This window comes from Lutra lutra, chromosome 10 (genome assembly GCF_902655055.1).
Source record: "Lutra lutra chromosome 10, mLutLut1.2, whole genome shotgun sequence".
Lineage (NCBI taxonomy): Eukaryota > Metazoa > Chordata > Mammalia > Carnivora > Mustelidae > Lutra > Lutra lutra.
Genome location: NC_062287.1, coordinates 73184066 through 73204719, shown reverse-complemented (window position 1 = coordinate 73204719; position 20654 = coordinate 73184066). Strand labels below are relative to the sequence as shown.

At 52.4% G+C, this 20654-nt stretch overlaps 1 protein-coding gene across 1 annotated transcript; it reads left to right on the top strand.

The window, feature by feature from the left end:
• The first annotated feature begins 116 nt into the window (after positions 1-116).
• On the top strand, positions 117-19525 carry IGSF22 (immunoglobulin superfamily member 22). Its single transcript, XM_047691155.1, has 23 exons — positions 117-289; positions 2061-2194; positions 4447-4578; positions 4824-4960; positions 5697-5796; positions 5879-5918; positions 6124-6298; positions 6919-7032; positions 7523-7685; positions 8325-8597; positions 9535-9819; positions 10548-10672; positions 10784-10925; positions 11078-11374; positions 12433-12735; positions 13513-13686; positions 13896-14024; positions 14682-14978; positions 15412-15500; positions 15703-15895; positions 16607-16906; positions 17694-18023; positions 19303-19525. Exons 2-23 carry the CDS (start codon positions 2086-2088, stop codon positions 19371-19373), a joined length of 3978 nt encoding a protein of 1325 aa, XP_047547111.1. The 5' UTR covers positions 117-289; positions 2061-2085; the 3' UTR covers positions 19374-19525.
• Positions 19526-20654: the final 1129 nt, after the last annotated feature.

Genomic DNA, 20654 nt, shown 5'->3' with positions numbered 1-20654 from the left:
GCCTCAGTAAGGGATCGCCCCCAAGAGGCCAGACATATAAGGAACTCGTGACTCCTGGTGGCTCCACTGTTGGGGCAAAAGGAGGAGGAGACCAGCCCGCCAATAGCCCAGGCACGGCTTTACCCCTGAAGACGTGGACACAGCATTCAAGGGTTAGGAGGAACTGGTCACACAAAGGTAAAACTTCCCTCTTTCCTCAAGAAGGGTCAGAGCCTACCACCTTCGGAGCCCAGAGCAGGACGGCCAGAGTAACCTAACTAACTCGAGTCCCAGGTAGAAACTACACCAGGTGAGTTGTCGCACAATGGAAACGTGATCTCCAGCAAATAAGATCACGAGGAATAACTTCCAAAGCTGTGACTCCCTGACCAAGGGCAAGTGGGTTTCTTTTATGGAGGGTTAGGATGAATTTTTTTTTTTTTAATATTTGAGTTTATTCTTCATTTAACTTTTAAAACACTATTTTATATTTGAGTTTATTCTTCATTTAACTTTTAAAACACTACTGTAGTTTTGGGGGGTTTTTTGGATGAATATTTAAATAGGGGAGCCTTGTCATCACATGTAGACGTGGGCATAAGATCACGCATGCGCCTTAAGGAAACACGCTCAGACATACATTGTATGTCATGTAAATGAGGCTGAGACTCCTCCTTGAGGAGATTTTAGTATTCAAGGTAAATGGCAACTGTCAGTCCCTCCATGGTCCCTCTGTGCAGGGGTGAGTTGGTTAAGCTCACGCTGGTCTGGGCCGCCTGCCCCAGACGAGCTCCTGTTCTGCAATGGTTACTGCTTGAGGGGTGGTTTCGATTTCCTTCACGGGATGTTAGGCCCCTCCGGTCTTTTGCTTGAGCTAAGAGATAAGCAGCTTAAGGAAAAATGTGGGACAGAGTTTCGGTGGGCACAAGCAGGTGAGGAGTAAAGGTCAATTCTTGGGGTCTAGCTGGTGACAGTTCCAGACCTCAGAGGTGGAAGTAGGCCAGGCAGAGATCTGCCATGGCGGGGAGATGGGATTTTAGCCTCCATTTGGCTCAGAACCAGGCTCTTGGGTCCCTTGCAAGGGCACTGGACTGGGAGTCAAGAGGCCAGGATTCTGGCCTGAATGACCTTGAACAGGTGATTTCTCTCAGACATCTGTTCCCTCATAAGGAAAAACTGCCATGCTGACCCATCCGTTGAAATACTGTGTAGCTGTTAGCAAGAATGAGGAAAGTCTTTATGAACTGGCAAGGAGAGATCTCCAAGATGTAGTACACGAAAAAGGAAGGGCTGAAGAGTGTATATAGTAGGGCTCCCTGAAGTGCAAAAAGGGGCTGAAGGAACTCCAGGAGCTGAGAGACCACAGGGGTTACATGTTGGGGGAGGGTTGGGAGTTGGGGGCTCAGGAGTGGGAGGGGGCCTCTTCAAAGAGACACTTCTCTTGTTTTATTAACTATGAGATTGAATTACTGATTGTTTTTAAGAAGTGTGAGAAATGAAAACTCAACCTGTCTTTACCCAGTCACAAATGGAAGCAGAGCTGTAGATGCATGCTATCATCTGTCTTAGCATTCCACCAATGCCCCAGGGCTCAGGAGAAAAATCCCCGCTTCCTTCCAAGGCCCACTGAAGTATGGCTTAGTCAGGAAGTTCCTTCTTAGGTCTGACTTCATTCCCTCCTGCTGAAATATCTAGTACCACCTCCCTAGTTCCACGTAGCTATCAATATGTACCCTCAGCTCCCCCCGGGGCCTCACTTGGTTCCCTGGGTAAATCTAAGCCCCACATTCTCTCCCCCTGAGATCTGGAATGGTTTGGGATTACTTGGTGGGGATGACAGGCCCACGGTTCCTCGTAACCATCCTGGGAAGATGAGATATGAAGGGAAGAAAAGCAAGGCCAGAGAGAAGAGGCTTCCTGCCCTACTTCCCCTCACCCTCCCCTGTGCACAGCCATCTTCCCCTTTGTCCAGCTGCCCTGTCCCTTTACACACACATACACATGCAGAATAACCTATTTGGATCTCTTTCCTATTCCCTTCCTTGTCCTTCATGGCCTCATCCTCTCCCTGATCCTCCCAGGTGAGTGCCCACGCCTGCTGTCACCATGACGACCATTCACCACCAGCAGATGCTGCAGGAGCACGTGTCCATGGAGTTCTCCAGCTCCACCACCCACATGCAGACCTTCTCCCAGACAACCAAGATCGTAGGAGGCAAGTACAGTGGGTGGGAGGGGGGATCAGGAAAGGGCAGCCTTTCTCCCTCCACATCCACCCGCCCCCCGCCCCTGGGTGGATGCAGGCTTTGTGAATGCCAGGCCATCAAGAGTCCGAGATACAGAGAGCAGTCCTCTCCTAACCTGCGCTTTGATAAAGCTTCAGCCAGTGGGATGGTTACCCACAGATCAGATCTTCTGGAAAACAGCTTAGGAAAAGTCAATCACGTGAATGTGTATGAGTGATTGATAAACTTAATTGCTTGAGGAGATCAGGACCATGGTCAGATGGATGTGTCTCCGATGGCAGAATTGCAGGCACAAAGGAAGTTAGGGAAGTAACTACCTTCCTAGATCTGAGTACTGCTGACCTTCAGAACCAGGAGGTTTATAGCCACCAGTAGAGAGAAGATGAACACATAAACAAGTGACCTAAGCTTCCAGGCTCTCAACCCTTGGGGACCAGACTTGGGGGGAGGGCGGATCCAAGGGAAAGCTGAGAAATGGTCTCAGAGCAGAACAGATTGTTTTAGTCCTGTCTCTAGTGCAAAGAGATTAAAAGATGGCCAGGAGCCAAGATATCCAGTATCTCCTCCCAGTCACTGCCCCTCCCTCAAAGTCCTGGAGGGGCAGAGGCCCTCCAGCTCCTCTGTGCACAGAGGCAAGGGCCAGATGAACTCTCCATAGCAACCCCTCCTGGTCAGTGAGTCAAGGCAAGTGCAACAGCTAGGACTCGAGACCAGAAGTTGCAAACTTAAGTCATTCTAGCAGTAACTCGAAGCCCTGGTTGCCCATTAGAATTATCTTAGTGTGGCAGGCAGAGAAGAAGGGAAAAGAAAAAAGAGCAATACGTAAGTCTGAACCAACCACTAAATCAGGTGTGCTTTTGTTTGTTTGTTTTTCAAGCTCTTCAAAGATCCTAGCATGCAGATTGAGTTTAAAACCACTGGCCAGTAGGGTCCAGGCAGGGAATATAAATGCAGAAAAAAGACAGGTGGACCATAGAGGCCATGCCCCACCTAAAGGGGCCTATTCACCACCCACTGACCGTTGCCAAATGGGTGTATGAGCTCAGTGTTGAAAATCCAGAAATCTGAATTTTTATGTGAAATCTCTCAATTTTTAGATCTAGGGCACCTTTTTGTTTAACCATGGAAAAGGTCATATACACACATCTGCAGGTCAGGGGCAGCCCACACACTGCTTGTCTGAGACCTCTGATTGCTATCTAAAAGCAGAGCTTCTTAAGACATTTTTTCACATCTCAGTCCTTCAGATTAGTGGGGATAATGAAGGCACCTACTTCACTGGGGTATTTGAGAATTAGATAAAATAATCTCTGAGATGTGCTTAGCACGATTCCTGACCCAAGGAAAGTGCTCCGTGAATCCAAGCAATTCGTTTTAACTGTCAGCTCACCAGCCAACAAGATTTTCTGTAGTTTATGCTGAAAATACAACTTTTTATTTTCCAAATATAAAATTACCCTACCACATTGAATACGCTCTCTCAGATAAGGAGATTCACACATATAGTCCCTCTGGAGGGGGAATGTTTCCTGTCCCTCACTCAAAAGTCACTACTACTCCCATAGCAATGAATGCTGAACCACAGAAAGGCAGGCAGAAGGCCTACAGCAGAGCTCAACTAAGCTACCAGTCCTCCCAGGCAGAAAGCCCTGGCCCTTCTTAAGGCTGCTGGGGGACCAGAACTTCCAGGGGAGAAGCTCAAGAGTTCAAGAAAACCCCCAGGAGTGCCTGGGTGGCTCAGTGGATTAAAGCCTCTGCCTTCGGCTCAGGTCATGATCCCAGGGTCCTGGGATTGAGCCCCGCATTGGGCTCTCTGCTCCACGGGCAGCCTGCTTCCTCCTCTCTCTCTGTCTGCCTCTCTGCCTACTTGTGATCTCTGTCAAATAAATAAAATCTTTAAAAAAAAAAAAAAAGAAAAGAAACCCCAAAAATAAGTCTCCTTTAACAAAAAAAGAAAGAAAAGAAAGAAAAGAAAAGAAAAGAAAAAAAGAAAAATTAGGACCCAATAATGTAGTCCAATGAAGGTTAGAGGAGTTGGCTCCCCCCAGTGTTTGAAATTTGCCATAACACAACAACCCATGGACTCTAAGCCCTCTTTTCCTGGCCAAAGTCCCAGCACTGGCCTAAAATGCTCCATTGTCCCGTCAAGAAAAGATCAGCCCTCCAATCCTGGGCTGAGCTCTGCCTGGAGCCCATTCTGACCTCTCGCCTGCCACCACAGAGGAAGTCGTGACAAGGAAGTCCTCCAGCACTGTAGAGTTCTTCAACTTGGTCACTCGGAGTTCTAACATCCCTCCGGGGGAGAGCGTCCCAGAGTTCGTGGAGAAACCTCACCCCGTCACCGCGCCCGAGGGTGTGTAGCTCCCCGTCTCTCTCCATGCCCCTACCTGCTTCCCGTTCTTCTCCCTGTGCCCCAACCAGCACCACCACCCCACAGACACTCCCCTCCCCCACCCCAGTTCGAAAACACGGGCCTCAACAGGCTGAGGGTCCCTCCCTGCCCAGGGCAGCCATGTGATCCCTGGGAGGAGGCAGGGTGCAGGCAGAAGGTCCGGCCTGGAGGCTAGGAGGTGAACTTGCGTCCCATGCCCACTGCAGGGGATAAAGCCGTGTTCCGAGCCCAGGTGCAGGGGAACCCCAAACCCAACATCTCCTGGAAGAGAGAGAGCGGCATCCCCATCAAGGAGTCGGCCAAGATGTTCTACGACAGCATTAACAAGGAGCATGTGCTGAAGGTGTGGGGACCCAAGCCAGAGATCCAGTTATGGATGAGGCCAGAGGCAGGGACCTGAGGTCATGCCACAGCCCCTCTTGTGGACAAGGGAGCCACAACAGTGACCTGAGAACTGGGCCATGGGAGAAGAGGCTGTCATTGCCCTAGAGGAGAGGCAGGATAAGAGAAGCCAAATGAGGAGCTGGGGCGTTGCTAGAGTGAGCAGGGAACCAAAATCAGACGAGGTGAAGCAGAGCCGGGGTAAAGCCAGGGAGGGGCAGGCCCCACCAGAAGAGACCCAGCTGTTCCAGAAGGAGAGCAAGCCTAGAGGGAAGTGGGGCAAAAACTGTGGGCGTGGCTAGAAGGGGCGGGGCCGTGGTGGGTGGAGCCAAGTTAAATCGTGGCAGACAGGGACAGAGGGAGGAAATGAGCAGAGCGTTGGGGTGAGGGTCAGGGTTCCTGGGCTCTTCAGGGGAGCCTTCCAGAAGGCTCCCACTAAGGGCTGATCATCTTTAGATCTAACTAGCTTTTGCAACCTTTAGCTCCAATCCCTTGAGGAAAAAGAAAGATGGGTCATCCGGAGACTTGTCCCAATTGGTCCTGCCAGGACTTAGCATTGTGAAGGGCAGAGTCTCCCCTCTCCCCCACAGACAGAACTCTGTTCTTTCTCCTCCTATGGTCCTGTTACTGGACCTCCTCTCCCTGAGAGTCTCCCTGAAGGCCCCCCTTCCCTCACTAATGGCCTGACTCTAACACAGCTGGAGCCACTGACCTCCGATGACTCTGACAACTACAAGTGCATCGCAAGCAATGACCATGCAGATGCCATCTACACTGTGTCCTTGCTGGTGACAGAAGGTGAGCCAGCTCCCTCCTCCTGGCCTTTCCTCTTAGGGACCGGACTCCCCCTGTCTGACCCTGTCCATCTCTCTGTCCTCAGGTCAAGAGATAATGGATTTCAAGAAGATGTTGAAGAAGAGGTGAGAATGGGAGGCCCCTCTACCTGGGGTGCTGTCCCTCCACCCTCAAGGCTAGAGCTTCTTGAAGGCCTTTCAGTAGGGCCCTGAGTTAATGGCCCAGGCTCCAAGAACCATGAAGTAGGGAGGGGATCTCAAGGTTAGCAGAGGCTCCCACTGTCTCCAGAGGGAGGTGCTGAGTCCAAGCTTGGAACCCACCTCCTCGCAGGGCACCTCCTGCTCCCAAGAAGAAGCAGAAGAAGGGAATAGGTGAGAAAGAGATGTTGGAGATTTTGTCCAAGGTGCCGAAGAAGGACTTTGAGAAGGTTTGCATGGAGTATGGCTTCACTGACTTCCGGGGGCTGCTCAAGAAGCTCAAAGAGATGAAGAAAGTGGAGGTGGAGGTCAGTGCCCATAGTGGGGCCAGGGTCTGCAGGCTGGCGTCTGGGAATGCTAGTGCCTATGTGTCTCCCAGTGGCAAGGCTTCTCCACCCTGCACACAATGCTCAAAGAGCAGAAAAAGAACTTGCCTTCCTTTTACTTCTTCTCTCTCCACTACCCCCTAATGGGCTTGCATGGACTTTGGAGTCAGACACCCCTGGGTTCAGATCCCAGTTCTACTGCCTTATTAACTATGTGAACTTGGGCATCTCTCTGAACCTCAGTTTCTCATTTGCAAAGTGAAAATTCTCCTTTCCTCTTTCACTTGTTTTTGAGTTGTCATCATTCATTCACTCAACCAGCTTGCACTTATTAAGCATCTACAATGGAATTAGGGGACTTAATGGACCCCATACATAGTGACTGTTCCGCAAATGGTGGTTTATTTCTCACGGTCCATCATATCTGTCTCCCCCTAAGTCTTGCAGGCTTTCAGTGGCACAGAGTGGGGGCAGCACAGCTATCCAATCAGCCTAGTCATTTCTCCCCAGACCCTTAGGGGGCTCCTACAGAACTGGGCTAACAGGCTGCTCAGGCTCCAGATGTCCCTGACGCCTGCCATTTTATTGTCACAATCTCACAGACCATCCGGATTCTGAAGCCCCTGGAAGACATAGAAACCAAGATCGACACCACTGTGGTCTTTGACTGCATCATGGAGCTGAAGGACCCCAATGTCAAGATGACATGGATGAAGGTGGGGATGATATGGATGCCCCTAGGCAGGGCCTGCCCTGGCAATATCATTTCCTCTCTGCACCTCCTCCCTTCACAGACCTCCCTCATTACCCATCAACCAGGTCCTCTCTTCCATCCCAGCAAGAGGACGCCTCCTAGTATGACTGAAACTGGCTGGGAGCTGGGCTCTATTCTTAGCTGTTCCATCACTTTGCCTTTTGACACAGTTACCTTCCTTTCTCTATGCCTCAGTCTACCTATCTGAAAAGGCTGGGTTAGGTAATCCTGAAGGTCACATTAAGAGTTCAGGTCTCATGGGAAGCAGGGATCCTGGATCCCACTGAGCCAGACAATGAGGCTAAAGAGATCTCAGGGGTCTCTGATGTGTCTGAGGATAGTAGAGAGGAAGGTATGGCACCCTCCAGCTCCGGTTGGCCTTGGGGAATTGAATCTCTGGAAGTCTACTCCTAAAGTCCTTCATCAGCTTTTCTACCCATTTCGTGAGGCAGGGAAATGAACCACTGAGGATCCAGTACTCCCTAGGCAAATATGATGTGAAGCAGATGGGCACCAAGTACATGCTGGTTATTACAAACGTGAACATGAACGACGCAGGCACCTACAGCCTGTCCGTGGGTGACAAGCGGATGAGAGCAGAGCTCACAGTTCTGGGTATGGATGTGGGCATCGGGGAACAAAGAGGACACAGTCAGGGCTGAGGGAGGAATAGCCAGGGATGGGGTCCATGGGGATATGGGAGAGAGGCTTGTGGGGCTATGTAGTTGAGGACTGCATGGGGATGGACATTAATGGAGGAGGGAAACATGGGAGAAGACTATGAGGTAGTGAATACCATGGGGTCGGGTGGCATCATGGTTAAGGGCACAGTCTCCGATGGAGACTGGTGGGGTTCAAGTCCCAGCTTCTGTCACTATGAGCTTCTGATTTGGGACAAGTTATTTAACTTCTATTTGCCACAGCTTCCCTATCTATAAAGTGGGGGAATAATAGTAAAATCTACCTATATGGGAATTGAATCCATTCATATGTGCAAATTGGCTAGAAGAGTGCCTGGCACATATTGGAACTACGTAAGTGCTTCATAAAATTGCTGTGTTAACATTACTGGGTAGGAGACCAGATGAACATCATGGGAGGGAGTCACAAGCAGAATGCAAGGAAGGATGCTTTCCCCCATTGTGGGCTACAGGAGGCCAGTGACCCCTGAAGCTCCATGCCCCCTTCATCACCCTACCCCTCAGGAAAGACCAGGGCTTCAGCCCAGTGACTGTCCCTCTTGCTCTCCCATAGATGAGCCCCTGAAGTTCTTGGGAGAGATGAAGCCAATGAAGGTGACAGAGCGGCAGACAGCTGTATTTGAGATCCGTCTCTCCAAAAAAGTACCTAACTTTGTTTGGAAGTTCAATGGGAAGGAGCTGAAGAGGGATGACAAGTATGAAATCACAGTGTCTGAGGATGGTCTGACCCACACGCTTAAGATTAAGGATGCCAGACTCTGTGATGCCGGCGAGTTCTCTGCTGAGGCGGGGGACCTGGTACAGAAGGCCCAGCTCAATATTGACCGTGAGTGGTTGGGCCAGAGCTTGCAGGGTGGGCCTCATGCCACAGCCACCTCCGTGTGGGCAGTCATTCATCCATCCATCCACCCATCTCTCCTTGCAAAGCCCTGTGATGGGTACTAGAAAGACAGAGGGTTCTCTTCACTAACTTCTAGTGTAGTGGGGAGGTAGGTATGAAATGGAATTAGTACATAGGTTCTCAAGCAAGGAGTCAAGACACGCTGTGGTTTTATCAGCTGAGAGAGCATGGGTCCAGAAATGATTATCCCTTCTGGCTCTAATTTCATATATTCTAGCACATCTCTCTTAACCGCTTGCATTCTTACATGAGAGCAAGTTTGGAGAGTTACACATGGTGGTGGGTACACCCAGAAGCATGCCACACATGTGAACGGCTCTTGACACACGTGATGTGGAATCATCATGGCTTCGATGGAGGGAGGCACAGAGGTTGTGGGAACCCAAAGAAGGGGCACCAGGAGGTGAGGTCAGAAAGGATGTGATGAGGCCAAGCTGCTTCTTACCAAGAAGAACAAAAAGGAGTTCAGCTTTCAGCAAATGGGGAAGAGAGGAAATTCTCAACAGAGAGAAGAGCATGTGTCAAGGCTCAGACACCAGAAAGACAAAGCAATTATGGCCAGAGTTCCAAAAGGGCATTAGAGATACTGCCTGCATTGCTGTAACAAGGTAAAAGTTGTTATCTCATTTTACAGATGAGGAGACTGAGGTTCAGGGAGTGAATGCATTGCATAGGGTCAGCAAGCAAAGAAGGGCCAGAGCTGGAACTCTCCTTGCCAGTTACCTCTGTGGGTCACAGGCTGCACACATTCCACATCACAAGTCTCTGTGTTTCTGGAACCAAAAAGAGCAGCAAGGCAGCAGGTAGCTACGGAGAAGGGATGTCAGAGACTAGGTGCACATCTGGGCCTATCTGTCCACAGGTATCCCCATCAAGTTTGTGAGAACTCTAAAGAATGTACGAGTGAAAGAGAGGGGCCGAGCGTGCCTCGAGTGTGAGCTGACGTCCAAGGACGTGACGCTGCACTGGAAGAAGGATGGGCAGCTGCTGGAACGCAGCACCAAGTTCAGCATGAGCCATGAGGGCAAGCGAGCGGAGTTGGTCATTGAAGATGCACAGCTCAGTGACAGTGGCGAGTACACCGTGGTGGCCATGCAGGATGGAGACCCCACGGAATACTACAGTACTGCCATGGTCACTGTGGAGGGTACACACCCACCCTGTCAGTCCCCACTGCTCCATCCCCTTCAACCCTGACAGGTCCCTACCATGGACACTGATCAGCCCCCTACTGAGGCCAGCCCTCCTCAGACCATGATCAGTTTCCACTTCCCCACTCTGACCACCCCCATCTCCCCAATTCTGACCGTCTCCCACCTCGCAGGCCCTGAACATCTCTACCTCCTAGGCCCTGATCATACCCCATCTCTTGAACTCTATCTGAAATCCCTTGACTTTATCCCTTGACCCTGCCCAGGCACTACTCGCTAATCCTGACCATTCCCCGCTGACCACCCTCAACTCCTAAACACAGTCTAGCCTGTCTGCCATAACCACAACTAACCTCAACTCCTAAACACAGTCTAGCCTGCCTGCCATAACCACAACTAACCATCCCATCTCCTCTAACCACCCACAGTCTCACCATCTAGTCCCCTTCTTCAGCTGAGCATCCCAAGTCGCCACCAACCATCCCCCCGTGATAAGCCCTCCTTGGCCATTTCCCAATGCAACTGACTTTTGCCCAACTTCCCACCTATTTGCTCCAGTCCCCCCAATCATCCATTGACCTTTTCCAAACCTCCTGCTAATCATAAATTATTTTGATAGAGGTGGCACCCCAGCCCCTTCCTTTGGCCATGGCCACCAGCTCTTTTCCTGCGAGTCCCTTCTGCCCCCAGCACCCTAGACCAGCCCTGCTCCCTTTCTCCCCAGAGCGTCTGGCCACGGTGAAGAGCGGGCTGTCCGACGTGCACGCGGCCACTGGGAGCCAGGCTGAGCTGTGCGTTGTGCTCAATGACGAGAAGGTGGAGGGCGTGTGGCTGAAGGACGGCAAGGAGGTCTGAAGCGAGGGCTAGAGAAGGGGACCAAGGAGGATAGGGGTCGACAGGGCATACATTCGCACTCACACTCTGCCCTTGCCCCCGCCCCCACCCCGCTCCGCTGCCCAGATCACGGACTTGCCCGGCGTGCAGATCGTGAAGCAGGGTGCAGTGCACAAGCTCATCTTCCCCAACATGGGCCCGGAGCACGAGGGCAAGTACACATTCCGGGCCAAGGGCGCAGAGAGTGAAGCCTCGGTGTTCATTGCAGGTAAGGTCGCCGCCCCCTAGAAGCAAAACTCAACCACGCCTGGCCCGCCCATGTGCTCGGAGCTCTTCCCAGACCCCCAGGGGGCCCTCCTTCACCCCTCGCTGCCCCGCCCCCATTCCTGCTGGGCGAGCCTGCCCTGCCGCGCTCCACAGATCCACCTACCATCGACCCTTCGGTGCTGGAGGCACTAGCGGCGCACCCCGTGACTGTGAAGGTGGGTCACACGGCGAACATCAAGGTGCCCTTCCGGGCGAAGCCACTGCCCAAAGTGACGTGGTACAAGGATGGTGTGGAGGTGACGGAGGAGGAGCGTGTGTCCATGGAGCGCGGGGAAGACCAGGCGTTGCTCACCATTTCAAAGTGTGTGCGTGAGGACAGTGGCCTCATTCTGCTCAAGCTCAAGAATGACCACGGCACAGCCACAGCCACTCTGCACCTCAGCGTGCTGGGTGAGGGCAGGACCCTGGCTGGGAGGGGCTCAGGGCACCAGCTGCTTGGCGCTGGGGGTGTGGATAGAGCTGGAGCTGGGAGTTGAGAAAGGGATTGGGGTGCTAGCTTTGCAGCCAGAAGCCGGCAGGTTCTGACTTCCTAATTATGTGACCTTGGGCGAGTCACAGAAGGCGAGAACCTTCTGAAGCCTCAGTTTTTTATTCTGCAACAGGATGACTTGGTTTTTTGTTAGTTGGGTTGTTTTTTGTATCTATTTCAGTTGAGTTTAAGGCACATAGGAGAGTGCAGGACACATCATAGACAGAGGTTGGATTTAGGGATAGAAGTGAGGTTGGTGGGGAAGTTCTGGGGGTAGAAGTGAAATGGAGTAAGGGGAGCTGAGATAGGATTGAGAATAAAATGAGGTTGGAAAAATGAAAGGGATTTGGACTGGGTCTAAACATAAGGCTAAGGAAAGAGATGAGCTGGCCTTAGTGAGCTCAGAGTGAACCTGTAACACACACACACACACACCCCATGCCATCAAGCTGTAGAGTGAGAAAGTCTGGGTTTCAATTCAATTCAGCAGCATGACTGAGCTCTTCTGTGTTCTCAGTGCTGAGGACACAGTGATGGAAGTGTCCCAGCAGTTTCTCAACCCAAAAGGGATGAAAACTAGCAGGCATGTAATTATAACCTAAGATAAACTATTAATACCAGAAAGCATTGGAGTTCTGGAAGCTGAGAGGAGGGGGAGATCTTGTCTGGAAGGAGACAAGGGGGGAATAAGCTGAGAGGAGGGGGAGATCTTGTCTGGAAGGAGACAAGGGGGGAATAAGCTGAGTCAGAGGCCCCTCCAGTCCCCAGTCCCCCCACTGCTAGGCAAGTGAGAGTCTCAGGGGGCCAAGGATCCAACTCTTTGGGCAAGTGTTACAAGGAGGGGCAGTGAACACAGAGAAGGGCAAGATATCTAGAAACCTCCAAATCTAACTATCCCCAGTCTGGCTGGACCTCTGGCAGGTGGGATAAAGCCTTTCAGATCCTTCGCTCCCATTCAGATACTGTCTTCTGTCTTCAGACCGTCCCAAGCCTCCCCAGGGCCGGGTGGAGTTCCTGGAACTCTCGGGGAACTGTGTGCACATGAAGTGGAAGGCCCCAAAGGACAACGGCGGGCGGCCTGTGACACAGTTCATAGTGGAACGGAGGATGGTTGGCAAGAAGTCCTGGATTAAGATAGGCGAGGTGGACAGCAAAGTCACGAACTTCTCCACCAACAAAGTAGAAGAGGGGAAAGCCTACCAGTTTCGTATCCTGGCGGTTAATTCAGAAGGAGTGAGCGACCCCCTGGAAACAGATGAAGTGTTTGCAGGAAATCCCATTGGTCAGTGACATAGCCCCCTGCTCAGTGGGCAACTCAGAGGTCAGGATGGGGATCTTCAGACAGTGAGGAATGCTAGTCTGGGGGGGAATTCTGGGTCACTTCTGTAGCTATCCTATGAGACAGACGGAATCCAAAGTAAGAGCAGGACATTCTGGGCAGAAATTCTCGACTTTTCCCACTCACATGTACAACACACTCCCATGTGTATATCCAGAACTGCATTCGATTCCAGGGAAATGACTCCACTTGTTTCTCTATTCCAGAAATCATCCCAAATCCAAGTGGAACTGATGTTACTTTAGAGATAACCTTGATTCTATTCTAACTTTTTCCCAAAGAAAACCTTTGACAACATTAGCATTTTAATTATAATGTTAATTAACTGCTTGCTACATTCCTCCCAATTGGTCTCCAAGTCTCCATGTCTCCATGTGTCAAGAACATTAAGAACTGTGGCACTGAGAATGACACAGGTTGGAAGATTTGAGTTGGTGATTCTCAGTCTTGGCCACACAGTAGAATCATCTGAGGTTTTGAAAAACATGCCCGTGAGTGGCCTCCACCCAAGGCCAATTAAACTAAACTATCTGGGGGTAAGACCCAGACAGTGTTTTTTGGTGATGGTATTTTTTTTTAAACTCCCCACTTGATCTTAATGCGCAACCGCAGTTAAGAATCATCGAGTGTTTTTTTTAAAGCAGGAGCCAGAGATCGGCATAGGGTGGGCAACCATCTACACGCTCCCCATCCTAACCTCTGACCTCTGTCTCCCCCCAGAGCCCCCGGGTCTTGCCTCCCAGCCTCAAGTGACTGATGTGACCAAAGACACCATGACCATCACATGGAATGCCCCTACCCAGGATGGGGGAGCCCCAGTGCTTGGCTACATTGTGGAACGGAGGAAGAAAGGCAGTAACCTATGGGTGCCAGTCAACAAGGACCCCATCCAAGGTGAGGTCCTAGGGAGAGAGGCCCAGGAGGATCAAGGGAGGCTTTGCTGGGTGGACCTATGTACCCCTGCCTGCCCTGCACATATTCCATTCCCCAACTCCTTTGGGAGTTTTAATAGCATCCCATAACTCCCTCTTCCATGTCCTCTCACTCTGTGGTCTCCCATATCTGGACCCCCGGCCTCATGACCCCTCAAATTCCCATTTCAGACACGAAGTGCACTGTGGATGGTCTCCTGGAGGACACAGAATATGAATTCCGAGTTATAGCTGTGAATAAGGCAGGCCCCGGACAGCCCAGTATGGCATCCAACTCAGTGGTAGCCAAGGACCCTGTCAGTGAGTAGGGGGCTGCGAAGCCCCATCACATAGCAAAATTAGCCCATTCAAGGTAGACAGTGGATTTCTCCTCTGGGAAAGTCTAACAGGATGACCCCTTTGCACAATCTCCACTTTCCGAGAGCTTCCAGCCTAAGAGAGGGACAGCATTCACACCCAAAAGAAAGCCAGCAAATCAAGATTGAGAGTCAGGGTCAGCGAGGAGGCAGGGTGAAGGAAAAAAATTATCAAACTCTTGAGTATTTCTGGTTAGGTAAGGTGGTGGATGCATGTTTGAGGATGGGGTAGGGCTCTAGGGTAGATGGTTGGGAGAGAGGTGAGTTTAGGTGGTGGGATGGGGGTACTGCACAAAAATGGATGTTGTGGAGATGGTTGGGCTAAAGGCTGATGGAGTTTAGACCATAGGGGGATGATTGAGGGTGTAGGGTATGTTGAATTTGGAGGGTACTGACTTCAAGGGTGAAAGGGTGGATCCATTGAGAGAATTGAATTTGGAGGTTGTTGAGTGTGCAGGGCTGGTGTGGAAAGTGTTACCTGGGAGCTGGAGGCAGAGGTGGTGGAAGTTAGGTTTCAGGGGTACTGAGTGTGGGAACTGGGTATGGGATTGAGTGCAGAGGAGTCGGAAGGCTGACTGGACGTCTGTGTCTCCCGCTGCAGAACCCCCAGGCCTGGTGCAGGGTCTGCACGTGTCCGATTCCTCCAACTCCAGCATCTCCCTGGCCTGGCGGGAGCCTGCAGAGGGAGACCCACCTTCCGGTTACATCCTCGAGATGCGGGCGGAGGACACGAAGGAGTGGTCCAAGTGCACAAAGATCCCCATCTCAGGCACCTGCTACACAGTGGGCGGCCTCACCGAGAGGCAGAAATATTTCTTCCGAATCCGGGCTGTGAACGAGGCTGGGGTTGGGGAGCCCGTGGAGCTGGATGAGGGGGTCCGTGCCATGCCACCCCCAGGTGAGGATGTAGAGCGAGCAAGGGCTTAGGCCCCAACATCCTAGCCCCATACTCTCCTCTCTGGGACTTCAGCCCACAGGGGAAAACTGGGAGATGCTATGATTAAGAAGTCATCCGTACTTGTGCCTGGATGGGGCTAGGGGTGACCTGTCCCACCCCCCCAAAAAACCCCTACTCAACTGTTGCCAAGTAGTATCTACTGTGTGCCAAGGGAGGTGTTAGAAATACAGAAACAAATAACAGGACCTGCCCTAGAATCTTACATACTATTGGGGGAAGACAAAGGGGGAACAACTAAATGCTTCACAGTGTTGGGGCTGCTGGCTCTCTCTATGACCTGTCATGGGAGCATGGAGGAGAGGCTGGGAAAGGCTCTGGAGAGGATTTAAAGCTAAGTCCATGGCCCCACCTCTGTCTCCTCCATCTCACTCAGCTGCCCCCAAGTTTGACCTCAGTGCCCGGCTGAAGAGTCACATGGTGGTTCGTGCTGGGACAGCCCTCTGCATCCATGCTGCCTTCTCTGTGAGTCATTCCAGATCCTGGCCCCCCGTTACTCACCACTTAGCCAAGATGGCTGCCATAGCTATCATAATCTCTGTGTCTGCCCCTTGCCAGACCCCTGGCACTAGAGCCTGGCAGGAGACCCCTGGCCAGTGGAGTAGGAGAGGGCCCGCCCCCAGGTATCACCTGGGTCACCCCAGTGCCATCTCCTGTCACCACGCAGGGCTCACCACCACCCAGCGTGATCTGGCAGAAAGACGGCATCCCCACCAAGGGCCGGGAAACCATCACCAAGGGCAAAAACCACTCCCAGTTCCTTATCAACAGCACCAAGCGCTCCGACTCAGGCGTGTACCGCATCTTGCTCCAGAATGAGTTTGGAGAGGCATACTATGATGTCCACGTCCGTGTGGCAGGTGCGACTTGTGGGCAGAGGCCTCGGGGAGGCACCCTTGCACACACTCCGAAACAGAGCTCCCCACTGCTGCCCGAGTTCCTGCCAAAATAAAGTCAGGCTGGAGGTAGTAAAGGTTTCTCTCGTGCCACACACATCAGGACTGACCTTTGCCTTAATGAGGAGGTTAGTTTCCACCTTGTCTCAATGTCCTGAAGCCCCAGAGGTATTGAACCAGGACCAAACCCTTGTTTCGGTTTCTGCACTCATAGCTGATGAGCTTTGGGGACATATGCAGCGTATGGTTGGCAGAGAGAGAGAGCAGAAAATGAGTGGGAGACAGGAGGGGCAGATGGAGACGAGTCCATTAAAATTTGGAGTGACCTCATAGTGAGGGCTAGAAGCTTTATAATCAAGCCTTAAACTCCTAAGGAATGAAGGGATAAACTTTTATTGAATAGTTACTATGTGCCAGGCACTTTACTCAACGTTTCTGAGGGAGTTACTGTTAGCCCTATTTTGTAAATGAAGAAATGGGTCCCAGAGTTTACAGGGCTGGTACCTGGTAGAGGCTACATGAGGGCTGCTACACCTCAGAAATAGTTCTGACTCCAAAACACTCCAAGAAGAGACATCCCCCATTCCATCTTCCACAGGGCTTGGCAGGTGGCTGGGGTGGGGCACAACTCTTCAGGCCCCCGAGGGTGGCTGACGGACCTTGTGGCTGTTCCAGATTTTCCGCGGCCACCCACAAATCTACAGCTGTTTGAGGAGGTCCCCAACACAGTGACTCTGACCTGGAACCATAGCCCTGACGTGCAGGAGGACAGTGAGGCCCACTATGTCATCCTGAAGCGGGATGCCAGTACTGCCACCTGGTTCACGGCAGCCGACCACGTCTTCAGCAACAAGTACACGGTGACAGGGTTACTCCCCGGCAGGAAGTACTACTTCCGAGTGCTGGCCCGGAACGAGATCGGTGACAGTGACCCGCTCGACTCCAAGGACACCTGGCTCGTCAACAAGGACAAGAGTGAGTGTTGGGGGACTCAGGGGTTGGGGTTATATTCCCGATGGCAGGGATGGCATGGGTGTTCCCGGGGGTACCCAAGATTTGAGGTGAAATCTAAGAACCGCTGAGGGGGAAAGGCTAATGTCAGGGATGCTGGGAGGGGAAGTAGCCATCCTGAAGCCTGAAGAGGATACTTTCTGGATACTCTGAGGGGTGGGACTACCGCAAGGGTGGGGAGGTGCCCTTGGGGGCGGGGGTGACAGGGGAGGGCAGTCGGTGTGGAGCTGAGAGGGACCTTCAGAGCCAAGGGGTCCACAAGTGAGGACTGGGGAGGGTCTCCGAGGATGACGTCCAGGAAGTAAAGGGGTTAAGGGTGGGGATAGGGTCAGGGAAGCTTGAATTGAGGAGCTAAACGGAGGTGAGGAGAGACCGTGGAGGCTGAGAAGACGCTGGGGAAAGCCTGGATGGGCAGTTAACAGCCGGATAGCAGCTCGGTTTGGAAGCTGGCAGCTGGCAGCTGGCAGGAAGTTAGGACTCCCCGGTCTGGAAAGGCGTAAAAACCCAAATGCAGGCACCTGGCTTTGATCGTGGAACCCTGGAGTGACAAGGGGTGGGAGGGTGGCAGAAGGGGAACCTCAGGCACACCAGTGTCAGGTCGGGGCCCCAGAGTTGACAGCGCATGGGAATGTAGCCCAGGCCACCAGGGCTTGGGGAGCTAGGTCTCCGGGGCGCCTTGGGAGCTCTAAGGGGGCAGGCGGCAGCTTGACTCCCGAGCACACTCACTGTGCACCGCGTCCTGCCCGCACAGTCGAGGACCTGAGTGCCAAGCTGAAGCCATACGAGCAGAAGGACTGGCGACACGCGCCGCGCTTCCTGATCCCGCTCAAGCCGCACACGGTGCTGCGCGGCCAGGACTGCACCATGACCTGCGCCTTCCTTGGGAACCCACGCCCCACGGTGACCCTCTACAAGGGCGACGTCAACATCACGGCCAACTCCAAGTTCTGGTACAACTCCACCAGCGGGGTCTGCACGATCGTCATCCCCACCTGCACGCTCAAGGACAGCGGCGAGTACAGCGTGCTGGTGGAGAACGAGCTGGGCAAGGACCGCAGCAGCTGCGCGCTCACGGTCTACGGTGAGGGCACCGGGCAGTTCTGGCCGGCAGGGGGCGGGGGACAGGGAGGTGTCTCCCTGCAGCCCATCAGCTCCAGAGGCGCAAGATGGCCCTCTCCTGGTGCCATTTTTTATTTCCTCTGCCATCAGATGGTGTAAACATTCACCCACTGGCCGTACATGGTTCCTCTCTCCCATCCTCTGCATGTCATTTGTTATGTGCCTGGCCCTTGCAGACTTGGGAGTTTGCAATCCCTCAACAAACCGTAGTTTGCCACCCTTGGTGGGCCTAGACTTGCCTTTGAAAAAGATACTGGTGATTAGGCCTAAACCAGACTCACCAGTCACAGTCTCTGTGACAGATTTCTGGAAGGAATTTTTATGTTCACAAATTTTGACGAGTCATTCACATACACAACCAAGACCAAAAAATACTGGTCTAGGGTAAGGAGAGATGGGAAGTACAAATGGGGGAAGGACTGAAGGGGGCCTAGTGGAGACCCTTCCTCTGCACAGGTGTGCCACACCTCTGCTCATGTGTGTGCATGTAGGGGAACTATCTTATGTTCTTCCCACACACTCCACTGTCTTCACAACTACACAATGAGTAGCAGGAATTCTCCAAAAGCAAAGCTGTCCTGCGCTGCTCCCTTCTTGCTTTCACTCCCTAACTTTTCCATGACCCTCTTGAGTAAACCTCAACCCGCAAGGCCCTCCACCCTGTCCCCTGCCTCTCACATCTACTTCTCCAGCCTCATCCTCTGCCACTTACTGAACTCTCTGTGACAGTCCATTGGTGTCCTGTTGTAGGTGCCTTTCTTTGGGGAAAGTACCAGGCCCTGGTGCTCTGTCCCTCAAGGACTCAGCTAGATGTTAGCCACTGAGATAAGGCCACCAGAGGGTGGCTCAGCTGTGTTACAGAACTAGGCCAGGGAAGGCACCGTGGGAGACATCCATCTTTCATTCCACAGCTAGAGAAATCCCTGACAACTTAATTCTGGTTGTAAGCACGTGGGCCCAGAGCCCGGGCTCCACCGTTGTCCGGCCGTGTGACCTTGGCAAACCACGCTGAACCTGTTTTCTCATCTGTTCCTTAGGGCTGTTTGGAGGCATACGTGAGATAGTGCGCAGAAGTGCCTGGCGCAACGCTTGGCAAATATTAAGGGCTGAGTAACTGGTAGCTCTTGGCCCCACATGCTCAGCTGACCTTGGGAGACTGGGGAACTGCAAGGCCTGCGGGTTGGAGTTTGCCTTCCTCCCTGCAACATGAACACTGACAAATCCTTGTTTTGCTCTTTCAGACAAAGATGACAAGTCCATCCTAGCATCTGTCACTGAAAGTATGCAGAAGAAGTCAAAGTACCTTATGTGAGCTCCAGTCTAGCCCAGGCATCAGGAGGATGTTGGGATGTGTGGTTTGGGGGCCCATCCTGTGTGTGGCTCCAGGGAGGGCAGCCCTGTTGGCTCTCTGGTGTTTGTCGATGTTAAAAGTCAGCAAAGGCATGGGACAATAAATTGACTAAGCTCCGCCCTGCCTGTTCCTGAGGGTGACGTGCAGCAGGGACCAAGGACATGGACTTGGTCATTGATGGGGACACATGGCTCCAAGAGCTTAGTCCAAACCCACTCACAATGGGAGTGACCAACTCCTTCCAGGCTGGGCCTCCGCCTGCCTCAGGCTCCTCTGCAGCCACACTGCACCCTCCCCTCCCCTCAGGGCAAGGGAAAGCAAGGCCTGATAGACTTCATCCTGCTCCAGGTCCCTCCCTCCCATTTTTTTCACGAGGTAGGTCTGTCATCAGAGTTCTGGGGTTTGAGGGGGTCAGGGCCTTGCCTCTTTACTATCCAGGGTTCCCACTATTTGACACTTAGTGCGTCTCAGAGCTAGAAGGAATTGGTCATCCAGCTCAGTAGGTTTCAAATTTAGGTTTTATAGCAGAATTCTTCCTCTAAAAGAAAAAAATCATAAATACTGGACTTCAAACAAGGATAGGGGGACCTCTGAGCCTCCCTCCTCTACTTATTCTTTCACTGTCCCCCACCAGGTGTCTCTGTAAAAATTCTAGTTTGGAAATCACTGATTCACCCACCACCCACATGGGACTGAGCCTCCTCTCTCCAGTCCCCACAACTCCACAACCTCTCCACTAAGGACATATTCACCACTACCCAAAGCTTCCCTTTCGGCTTCTGGGTCAGGGTACTGCCCATTAAGATGCAAATGCGCCTGGAGTGGAGTGACTCCACTCCATTGTTTGGTCTGGGCTTCCCATCTAAAGTACAAATCAACCAATCTAATCTCCCTCCTCCCTGCTGTTTAACTGAGCCCACAGTCCAAGGAGAGAGGAGACCCTTGAAGGGAATATGGATCTTTCTGGAGCGCGAAGCAGGTCTGGGAGGAGGTGGGCAGCCGGAGAGGACACCGGGTAACTAAGACTTACCAAAGGTGCCAGGCACCGGTGTGCAGGGGAATGTATCAAGGAGAAACTTGGATGGTAGTAAATACTACCCATCCCCCATCGTCCTGAACACCAGCCTCACCCAGACACGTGACTGGGGAAGTGAGACCCACTCCAACAGGCTCCGTGTCACCAGAGCCAGGAGACCGCCTGGTGCCAAGATGCACTGGCCAGGACTGTGACCCAAGATGTAA